The sequence below is a fragment of the Dendrobium catenatum genome, unplaced genomic scaffold (assembly GCF_001605985.2).
Source record: "Dendrobium catenatum unplaced genomic scaffold, ASM160598v2 fragScaff_scaffold_133, whole genome shotgun sequence".
NCBI classification, from domain to species: domain Eukaryota; kingdom Viridiplantae; phylum Streptophyta; class Magnoliopsida; order Asparagales; family Orchidaceae; genus Dendrobium; species Dendrobium catenatum.
In genome coordinates this window covers 3,239,078-3,250,514 of record NW_021318595.1, presented here as the reverse complement: position 1 = coordinate 3,250,514, position 11,437 = coordinate 3,239,078, and the positions used below count along the sequence as shown (strand labels likewise).

General features: G+C 34.6%; 1 protein-coding gene across 1 annotated transcript; it reads right to left on the bottom strand.

Annotated features, from left to right (window-relative positions):
* Nucleotides 1-5,962: 5,962 nt before the first annotated feature.
* On the bottom strand, nucleotides 5,963-10,001 carry LOC110114622 (B3 domain-containing protein Os05g0481400). Its single transcript, XM_028698895.1, has 4 exons — nucleotides 9,781-10,001; nucleotides 9,064-9,232; nucleotides 8,756-8,962; nucleotides 5,963-6,318 (listed from the first exon to the last, which is right to left on the bottom strand). The coding sequence occupies exons 1-4, from the start codon at nucleotides 9,999-10,001 to the stop codon at nucleotides 6,172-6,174; spliced, it is 744 nt and encodes a 247-aa protein (XP_028554728.1). The 3' UTR covers nucleotides 5,963-6,171.
* Between the last annotated feature and the right edge of the window lie 1,436 nt (nucleotides 10,002-11,437).

Here is an 11,437-nt window from a genome sequence, read left to right as displayed (position 1 = left end):
TCAAAAGCGGTTCAATCTCAAGTTTCCGGGCCAAATAGGAGTTTTCGTGTTAATTTCGGGTTGTTGGGTCAACCCGAACCCGACCCGATTTTAAAAACAGGTTGATTTATTGAATCCGAACCCGACCTGTTTCGAGTTCAGGTTGACCCTAACCCGGATTTTTCTGGGTCGGATTTGCATCGTTTTTCGGGTCGTGTCAAAAATTGACACCCCTATTACATAGCATAAATAATTGAGTTTAATAACTATTTGGATTATATTAATTTTTTTTTTTAGGTTTTTTCATAAATTTCTCAAAAAATTTAGCGCACTAAAGAAAACTCACTTTTAACGTGGCGGCGACACGTAAGATTCGAAATCGGTCCATTCTTTTTAGGAAATTTAAATAATTGAACTTTTTCTTTTCTTTTTTGACCAACTAGACTCGCGTTTGACGTTTGTTTACCTAGGGTGGCAATTACGTAGTTTTGTGTATGTTCGAGGGCAGCAGTTGGGAGGGAATGAAATGATTTGACGTTGGTGGGCGCGTAACTCGACATGGAGAGTAATCATTCAACGGGAGTGGAGCTTTCTTTGCTGTCTCTTATGAACCGAGTCGAAGAATTAGTAAATTATATGTTGAAAAATGCTGTATTTTCCAGTTAACCCTATTTCGACCCGCTAACAACCCAAATGACACGAACCCAACCCAATAACATCCCAACTAACATGAACCCGACTCGTTAATTTATTTTGGTTTAATAAAATTACAACTTATTAACTATAAAATTTAACATATTTAATATAAACAATAAGATTATACCCAATGTTTTAAAAATCGGAATGGACCGGTCGGTTCAACTAGTTGAGTCGTAGCCGGGCCGTTCTAAAACTTTCCGAAACCGGGATAGCACTAAACAGGTGATGAATCAGTCGACCCAGTGGTTTGATTGAGAAAATGACAAATAAGCGCCAATTCTAAAAAAATCGATCAGTTTTTTTCGAACGCAACTGCGACCATCGGATATTGGATCGAGCAGTATCTGAGTGAAATAAAAACCTAATAATATGATTCATTGATTCTATTCCCTGTCCCCTAACCTAACCTCGTTCACTCCCTGCTCGCATCTGTTGCCTCTACCCTTTGCCTATTTGCATTCGCTTGAGCATATGAAAGAAAGTTCTCGTTTGTGGTTGCGAACAGCACTCGACGAACGGCTGCCATTATTCTTCTTTAGCATTATCTTCTCCTATTTAGTCATTACGAATAGGACTCAACGAACCTATCTGCATTCGTGTGAGTAGATGTAAGTTTTTTTTAAATGTTTTTTGAAGAAAATGAAGCCATAGCTTGAAATTAGTACTAGTAGCATTAGTTATCAGTCGTCGTCTTCGCTTCTCCAATATCAAAAATGAATGGTATATCATGGCATGTTTCCTTCAAAAACATTTATGACCCTGATTTACCAATAACATCAAAAATGCATGGTGTAAGTGATAATTTGATCATGCTACGTTACTTTGGTCGTGGTTAATATCATGGCATGATTCCTTCCAAAACTTTTAAGAGATTTTAAGAGATGGAGTTAGTTGATGGGTTTTTTTCCCCTTTGTTTGTATTGCATGGTAGAATGCATGGAGAGAGGTGTTATTACAAATTTAACAACTTAATGAAAGGAAGCTCTATATTGCTGGCCATGTGTCCATGTAGAAGGAAAAACTTATAAACTTGATGCAATTCCCTTGTCAAAATTGTTTATATGTATTACTATTAAGAAGTAATATCTTAGTTGGTTTTGCAGTTCCATATATTGCTGGTTGCTTCTTTTATTTCGTGCATAAAACATCTACTAGAAAAAATAAAATGAAGATTTAAAAAAAAATAGAGGAGAAATTATGAAGAGGTATGTTACTCATTACTTTATGTCTTTAATTTTTAAAAATGATATATATTGCACTATTTTATATACTTCTTAATTGTCTATTATGTTATATATTTTAATTCATTTCATTTTTTAACAATTTTATATGGTGCACATGCTACAAAAAGAGAACTGGAGATGGTATGCATTCCTCAACACCCAACAAGCTGCGATGTTAGGCCATATATATATATATATATATATATATATCACCCAACCGACTCCTTCATTTGGTTGTTAGGCCAGAAAGAAATTGAAAGAGGGGAAGAAGAGAGAGGAGAGAAAAATCTTTGGATCATATTTGTCAATAATTCATGTTATAGATTTTGTTCTATTCATTGTAAGTGACTAGGCTCTTATTTTTTGTTTCAATAATTTTGATTTCTACAAATTTTATTTCTTTTAATTTTTAAATCAACCAAAAATACATTATCTCCTGATTTCATTAGCTTTCAACATGTAAGTTTGGATATGTTATATATATTTGATCATTCTAAATGATTTGATATCACTTTATTTCATTTTAAATGAAGTACTGATTGATATCAAATACATGATATAATAACTCCACATGATACCCTACTTATCCACTTGATTCACTAATTGTGAGTCATAAGGAGTTGGAGATTGATTGTGAGTTATGAGGAGTCGGGGCGTCAAATTCACATGATTCAAGTGTAGTTATAAGGAGAACATGTATTGGGAGCTATAAGGGGCGCCTAACTGAGAGTCATAAGTGCATGATCAAGATACTCTGAAGATACATTCATGGAATATCTGAATACTAATATTGACACTGCTACGTACAAATGTTGTACCGATATTGTAACTGGCATTAATATTGTTTTATGTCATTAATGCTATTTAAAGTTATTGATCATGATACTAATATTGTTACTAACATTAATCTTATTAATTATTGTTGATACTGTGATTGATGATATAATGAATTGAGATGTGATGAATTATAGAATAAAAAATTGATATAGATAATCAGTATAGATATTGATGCATATACTTTTTTATATGATTTATAGCATATTGTTATTTTTTATCTTATATTGATTTTAGTTACTTGCTGAATTATTTGTTCATTATGTGATTTTACAAAAATTCATACATGTTTCTTTTCATTAGTCATTGGTAAACTCTAGTTAAATGATTAACATGAAAGACATATGTAATTCTTCTAATATAGATTTTGGAGTGTGACAGTGGGAACCAGTAGCCGCGGGATGGCTGAACCACCTCATGTGGGAACTCGAAGCCGCAAGGTGTGTTGTTTGGTGATGCTTTTTTAATTTCAATTACTCTCCATTTATTAGGCTAGTTATAAATCTTGCTTAAGTTATTTATAAAATATTTGTTTATATTTTATAAACTTACTTGATGCCTCATTTTTATTATGTGTTATTAGTTTATGTTTTATAAAGTTAGTTATGCTTTATTAGGTTAAATATAAATCTTTATTTTATTTTATAAATTTTAATAATAATATTATTTATTATATCATTGAGTTCGACCAATCGAATCGTGAACCTCTCATTCTAGTTCGTTGTACAGTCTGGTTTTCAAAATCTTGATTATACCTACAAGTAAAAAAACTTAAAAAAAAAATAAACAAGTCATTTCAAATCAAAAATGGGTTTATCAGTCAACCTAAACTCGACCCGTTTATTAAACGAGTCAACTCGAACCCGAATTTCTCGAGTCGAATTATTTTTTGACACCCCTAGCTTTGTGCATGACAATACTCTTTAAATTATTTGAAATTTTCAAGTGTTCTCTAGCTCAACTTGATATATATTATACTGGCATTCAAATCAAGAGTTACAATATTGCATATGCTAGCTAAGAATTTGAAGTAGTATAGTGAAATATTTGTCTAAGTATTGCACAGAAGTTCAATACAAACAAAACAGGCTGAAATAATTCAGAAGGGACTCATGAGAATTTACATTGGAAAAACCAGATAGAGAAAAAAATATAGAGCCTGCTCAACTAAAACTCGTCAATCCCTTTAAGCTCGTCAAAATATTCACTATGCAATTTCAGGATTTGAAAAGCTCGTCAATCCCTTTAACCAAAGAATATGATATTACAAACTCTAAATTGTTGGTTGGCATCTAGTGAAAATAGTGAAGAATATTAGAGAAGCACCACGTTTGAGAAATTATTAGGTGCGGAGTTCGGAGGTACAAATATGTCCGGACTCAAATAAAATATTGACACGTGGAGTTGATATGTGAATATTCAAATTGAATTTATTTTTTATTTTATATATTTAATTTGTTTGTGAAAATTCTATAAGATGGTAGTGAGGTCTGCAATGCTTTATGATGCTGAATGTTAGTCATTAAAAGAGAAGCATAATACTTAGTTAAGTGTGGCAGAGATGAGGATGCTCAGGTGGATGAGTGACTTTACCCTTAGAGATAGGATACGAAATGAGCATATACGTGAAAAGGTTGGAGTAGCTCTAGTAGAAGATAAGATTAGATAGAGTCGCCTTAGATGGTTTGGTCACATAAAATGGCGGCCTTCCAATGACCCGGTTAGGAGAGTAGAGGTATTAGATTTGACTTATGTTAAGAAAGGTAGAGGCAGACCTAAAAAGACATGGTTAGAAAATATTAGGAATGACCTTTCTTTATTAGATTTAAACGAGAATTTGACCTTTAATAGGACATAATGGAGAAAAATGATTCATGTAGCCGACCCCACGTAGTGGGATAAAGGCTTGATGTTGTTGTTGTATTTAATATGTTTGTGAAACTTTAAGCCAATCGCACCAATAGCACAACCAAAGCGCATGTAAAACACAGGAAAAACGTAGTCAAAGCACAATAAAAAGCATAACAAAAGAGCAGTCAAAACACAACTAAAGTGCAACTAAAACGCAGATAAAGCACAAGTAAAACACACAAAAAGTACAACCAAAGTGCACTACACGTGTCAAATTTTAAGTAGATGTTCAGACACATCTCTATGTCCGGACTCCACACCTAATAATTTTCAAAGCATGGGGTGGTGATTTTCAAGTAATTTGTGAATGTCGATGTCAATTGACAGGAGGCAACAACGGCAAAGTGATGAGAAACAAAAACTATGTTCGTCAGTTCTGACCCACAATGAGCGAGCAATGACAATCATAGTAATGATAATTAACATTAATTAACAGAACTTTAGAATTATTCAAAATTATAAAGTCGCTCTTCTTGAGTTTTTCTAGAAGTGTAGAATAATAACCTATTTATATACCTTTTATTATGATTATTTATTATTTTTATTAAAATCTCAAACATTTGATTCGTCGAGCATTAGTGATCCCTTTATACTTTTGACATTTTTTAAACATATATGTATTTTATTGACCTCAAATTTGTACAATTTTAGACATTTTAAATTCACCGTGATTAAATGCTCAACTCAATTATAAGTTTGTTAAAATGATCTGAAATTTTATTCCAAATCTATTTAATTTAAGTAATTACATTAAATATCTTCTAACCAAACTATTCATCTCTCCCAACTAGGGGTGTAACCAAGTCAAGCCGACACACGAGCCAGCTCGGGCTCAACTCGTTAACAAGCTCGACGAGTCGAGTTTATTAAGCTTGTGAGTTGGGATCGAATAGGTTTATGAGCTCGACAGTTTATCGAGCTCGAGTTCGAACAACACACCGCTCGACTCGTGAGCTTGTCGAGCGGCTCACGGAGGAGTTTCGTGGGTGGAAAATCGAGGACGATAGTTCTGCGTGCAGGAATATTTGCGAACTACTGGCGAGAAATCACAAGCGGACGACTCGCGAGTCAGGTGACTTGCTCGAACTCAGACGACGCAAACGACTGACCGCAGAGGCTCACGAGCAGGCTCAAGCTCGTTTATAGTGGGACAAGCTCGAATTCGAGCTCGCCTTTTGAGCTCGGCTTGAGCTTGCTTTCCGATTGACGAGCTGAGTTTGATAGTATCAAAACTTGGCTCGACTCGTTTACACCCCTACTCCCAACATCAAACCAGAATACATACTGCATTGCAGCACTTGAATTAAGAAGATCACTTGAATTAAGAAGATAATTAGAATTTTTATAAGCTCACATCAAGTAGCAATTAACCTAAGATCCAAGCAAAACCGCCTCAAGCTTTATAATTGCTCATCAAAAAATGACTTTCAGTCTATATCAAGTCTCTAAGCTTGAAGTCATGAGGAAAACAAAATTGTTATTGATGCCTAAAGCAGCATCCCTGTGCTTCAACTCAGTTAAAAGGTCATGTTCTTTTTATCTTTCTCTTCCTTATATTGCTTACTAGTTTTGTTGATTCCTTTTCTGCAACTTGTTTGGGAAGGAGGGATGAAGGGTCCTTCTTCTCCTTTGCTACTACAGGTGATCCCCCAACAGCCTTTACAATGTATATCTGCAAAGTCAGTTTAGAAAGCATATATCAAAATGTGCAGAATAACAAGAACAACAATATATCGAAAGTTACATGATAAAAGAACACCATTGCCATTCCTATCCAAGCTATAGATTGACTGATGATGCCTTCCAAATGACCAGCCAACTATATTTTTGTGCAAATTTCTTTTACAAATTCTTGTCATATCTCGTTTATGCTACCTCTTTTCCTTCTCAACTCTTTCACATCAATATCATTTATCCACTTAATTGGTAAATATTATTGATGAGGACATCTAACCATGAAAAGTCTATCAAAGAAGGAACAGGAGATCGACGGCTACGATTAATCCACTTTATTTTTGAGCATCTATTTGTATTTGATTTTATTATGTACCTTTTTTTTCATTTTTACCCTCACTTGAGGGAGTAGGCTTATGTGAACCCAGGGGGCACTTTTATCATTAGACATGTTATTATATTGTCTATTTATAGGCCCCTCTCCCTCTTTGGAGAGGATGATGATTATTATGATTAAAAAATTTTATGCACTTTGTTTCTAGGAGAGTTGTGAGAGTTTGAAGTCACTTGGTAAGGGCAAAGCACTACCCATCAGCCGCAGGAAGCGTCCGGGCTCATGGTTTATCTCCACCTCAAGTTCATCTTGCTATCTTCCCCTAGCCACCGACCCACTCCTTCCCCTAGCCGTCGGCCACTCCACAACCCATCCCTTGGCCACCTCCCACCTTAAACTGACGGCCCCCTTCTCCTCCTAGCCGCCGTCTATCTACCTCTTTCCCATTGCCTCCAAAATTTCAACTCAAGTAATCAATACTTTCCATATTTGACGCATCTTAAATTAGGAAAGTCTTAAATTCAAATGTTAATTCATTTGAATTTGAAATTTCTTTCTTAAAATAAGATGAGTAATGAGTTAATTATGTTAGGAAAGTCCCCCAAATCATGTCAGTTTGAATTTAAGAAGAGTTTTATATAATTCCTCCTTCCTTAACTAATATTCTACGTTTGACAACTCTCTTAACTTGCCAAATAAACTTCCCCCCCTCAACCGTGGCATCGATTTATTGTGAAAGCGTCTCCGCTTAAAACCCTACCAAGAACATTGTGTGAGTGGATCTTTATAATGACTAATCTAATTGTTAATTTAGATATTCTCTTTGAACGCCTCACATTAGCATGACATAATTTTGATTTGATCATTTTATGATCCTAATCTTATCATGTAACTAATTGCATGATCTTAATCATTATTTGGTTGGCTTAAACCTTTGCTAAGAACGCGATAAGTTAATTAGTTACAAAACTACACTCATGTAGGTGTAACTTTCAAATCAATCGCGTTTGTCAATACATGTAGTCCTACATCAATTATGCCCTTTGTTGCACATACTTGGCCCAATTTGAAGATAAAAACCGATCAAATCCAATTGGGTTTTCACTTGAAATGAACTAAAATAAAGTTATTGTGTATTTAGTTTGTCTCTAATCAAGTAAGAATTAGTCTGTCATATTTGGTTTTGTTTGATATCGGATCAAGTTGACTGATTATTGGACTTGATCAACTTAAGATTGGATAGAATGCCTTCGAATCAATCTTGTGCCCATACAGTTGGTGATTGCTCTCTTTGAATTTTATTTATTAATTATTAATAAAATTAATTTTGATGTGCCTTTCATTAAAAAAAAACAAAAGAATGACTGAGCCCATTCAAAATAAGAAGCGAATAACTATGAAGCTGAATCCAAATCCTCAGGTGGAACACAAGCTAGATATAATTCAAGATCACAAATCAAATTTGAAAATTTATACTCGTTGGATGTTCCAGTCAAGTGCGATTTGTTATCATTTCATTTTTTTTTGGATTCTCTTGATGCAGAATGCCTATGATGATAGTACCTATAAAAACAAGATACTTCTCTGAAGTTTTGGTTATCTTGATGAATTTGATTCACAACAAAAAGTTGTTACGATTCAGTTCTTGTCAAATGCTTTATTTCAACCGATGTTCCAAATTCCAATTCTCTACTTCAGCATCGTCTATTACTACAGTTTTAGATCCTGATGATTTGCAGATCTTTATAATTTTTAAATCGCTGCTTTGCTATTAACGACTTTCCTACTGCATCTGCTTGAGGCTTGTTCCTATTAACTTTTTTTTTTAGCATAAATCTCAGCTGCTGCAAGTTTTTTGTAAAATTTAAGATTTTGAACATCTTTAAATTATAGTTTGGAGCTAGATTTTATGCTTTCTAATTTTACATCAAAGAGACAGTTTTGCCAAAAAGTCATTTTATATTGAATTTTGATATCTGATATATTTCTTTGTGCATCTGATCCTTATATTCGTATTATAAAACTCTATAGCCTAAGATTGCCTCCATCAAGATCCAAAAAAAAAAAAGGATTTGAAGCTAGAAACAAAAATGAATAATACCTTGAATCTGGTGGGTTTAATCAACTTGAATACTAAAGCATCTCCATCTTCCAAATTGTGATCCACTGCAAAGCTTTTCCACCCACCACTAAGGCCAGTACGCTTCCCGATATAAATGGATTCATGCTCTTCACCCTTTTCATCTTCTAATACCATTGTCATCACATCAGGATTCAGGTGGTCCTTGCAAAACTTTGTTGGAAGACCCTAAGTGTGGCGAGGGAGAAGATGACTAATTAGTTTTTTCAACATTTGGTAATTAGTTTAAAACAAAGTATTTCTATAGTATCTAGAGAAGGCAAACTCACAAGCCAAAAACAACTAGACACATGCGATCGAACCATTGGTTTAACGAATGAGGGGTGATTCGATGCCATCTGACTTTGAAGCATCTCAGCTTTCTTCAGCGCCTGAACTTTTTCTTCATAAGAAGGAATTCTTCCCATATATTCTCTTCCAATGGATTCGCTCTTATAACTTATGCAGAAGATATAAGTATTGTAAGCAGAAGAATAACAAGAATATCAACAAACAAAAATCAAAATGTTATAACTATTACGTACCTCCTGTGGTATGATCTAATAATATCGTGTACGTCCTGAAAGAGCTTTTAAGCACTCCATCAGTGTGCTTGACTTTTTTGTAAACACAACTTGTATGATAACAAGAAACTTAAGGCGTCGTATCAGATGAATTAAAGTTTTCATAAAATTATAAAGAAAAATGCACTCCTAAAAAAGATTTCTGAGAAAAAAACTGTACGCTTCTTCTTGCATAATTCTCAATATCAGGTTGTTAAGATTCAAAAAAAAAAAGATGGAATAACTGAAGCTGGAAAAGCAAGGCTCATTGTGTTAGTTTTGTGTGGAATCTGATTGTGTCAGTCAATCAGTTATACTGCTGTCTCAAGCCTCAATTTAGTATGTCGGGCTCACTAGGGGTTGTAGGGGTTCTCCCCCTCTTGGGTTTTGGTGGTTTGCACCTGAATTTTTTATTTTCCGGTACAACGCCCTGACGCTATGTACCCGAGCGTCCTGGTGCTGCATAGTTTGGTGGAAAAAGATAGAGCAGAATGTGGGGTGCTCCAAACCTCAGCGCGGCGGCCCACTGCCAGGGGCACTGTGGCGCTCAAGACCCCGGTGCGCTGCGGCGCTCTCATACAGACGGGAGACAAAGAATTGAGCGCTGCAGCGTTCCAACTTGGCTCTGCGAGACGGACAAAGCAATTTTCTTTATCGTTTTTCATTTAAGGATGGTGTCCCTTGGTGTTTATTGAAAAATCTATTGGTTTGTTCTTGTGGAAGGACGGTGCTAGAGAGAAGAAAAATAAAGAGAGATAGTGATAAGAGAGATATGTACTATTTCTCCTAATTTTTATAATAGATGTCTTGGTGTGGTGTGGCTCCGTGGTTTTTCTCAGTTTTGAGTTTTTCCAAGTTAAATCTTGGTGTTCTTTCTTTCTGCTGCAATTTTTTATTTCTTGTTTGTTTCGTTGTGTGGTTTACTTCTCCCCAACGGCCCAACCCATTGTAAAACTAGTGCTTAAATTCCTTACAAATAGTAATAATATATCAACAAAAATTTGGCATGATTAGCACGAATCTCAAGAAAAAGTTAAATTGAAAACTTCCATAATTAAATTCAAGATCTTCTGAACTTGAATTTCAGTAAACTTATAGTCGAATTGAACGTCTTGACAAGACGAACCCAACAAAACCAAAAGTGATTCAATACAAGCCTAAATGTGAAATTTCTAGTGAAGTGATTTGAACATGATTAGGTCATGAAGGCCAGTGCACTGAGCTGCCTGAATGCAGTGTAGAGCTGCAATTGTTCTGGTTGATTGATAATTGATGATCAATGATGAGTGAATGTAATCTTTAGAAGTGATTGGAGTGTGGGTTGTTGATTGAAAGTGATTGAAGTCTAACCGGAGACTGGATGATTGATTGAGTGTAGCAATTGATTGATTGACTGGGTTGAGATGTTGATTTGATTGATGGATTGATTGAAGTGATTGTTGATGGATTGTAAATGGTGTGATGTGAAACAAATTATGAATTGCGTTAGAAATTTATAAAAACTTGAATTAAGCAGAGTAACAATTGTTTCACCAGATGGGATTTTAGGAATAATATTGCATGGCAATTGTTTACAAAATAGAATCTCAAGAATTTAAATCAATTTCAATCATAAAAATAAACTTAAATGCTGTAAACTTTAAATCCACAACTTAACATTTAGAAAAGTCATCTTGAGTTTTCCTCACTTACGCTCTTTGGAAGGCTTTAGCAGAAAGAGAATCTCAGCAAACCTACCGATGCCACCAATGTTGATTTGATTGATGGATTGATTGAAGTGATTGTTGATGGTGTGATGTGAAACAAATTAAGAATTGCGTTAGAAATTTATAAAAACTTGAATTAAGCGGAGTAACAATAAGCTAATGTTTCAACAGATGGGATTTTAGGAATTTAGGAATATCAATATTGTATGGCAATTGATTATACAATAGAATCTCAAGAATTTAAAACAATTTCAATCATAAAAATAAACTTAAATGCTGTAAAATTTAAATCCACAACTTAACATTTAGAAAAGTCGCCTTAAGTTTCCTCACGCTCTTTGGAAGGCTTTAGCGGAAAGAGAATCTCAGCAAACCTACCGATGCCACCAAAAGTG

What these genes read in the sequence shown, in the direction of transcription:
- LOC110114622 (XM_028698895.1), bottom strand. Translation starts at nt 10,001, where the DNA reads ATGAAAAACGATAAAGAAAATTGCTTTGTCCGTCTCGCAGAGCCAAGT. An exon ending in TGTCTAGTTGTTTTTGGCTT is followed by an intron (nt 8,963 to 9,063) that starts GTGAGTTTGCCT and finishes CGCCACACTTAG; the next exon opens with GGTCTTCCAACAAAGTTTTG. An exon ending in TTAAACCCACCAGATTCAAG is followed by an intron (nt 6,319 to 8,755) that starts GTATTATTCATT and finishes CTGACTTTGCAG; the next exon opens with ATATACATTGTAAAGGCTGT.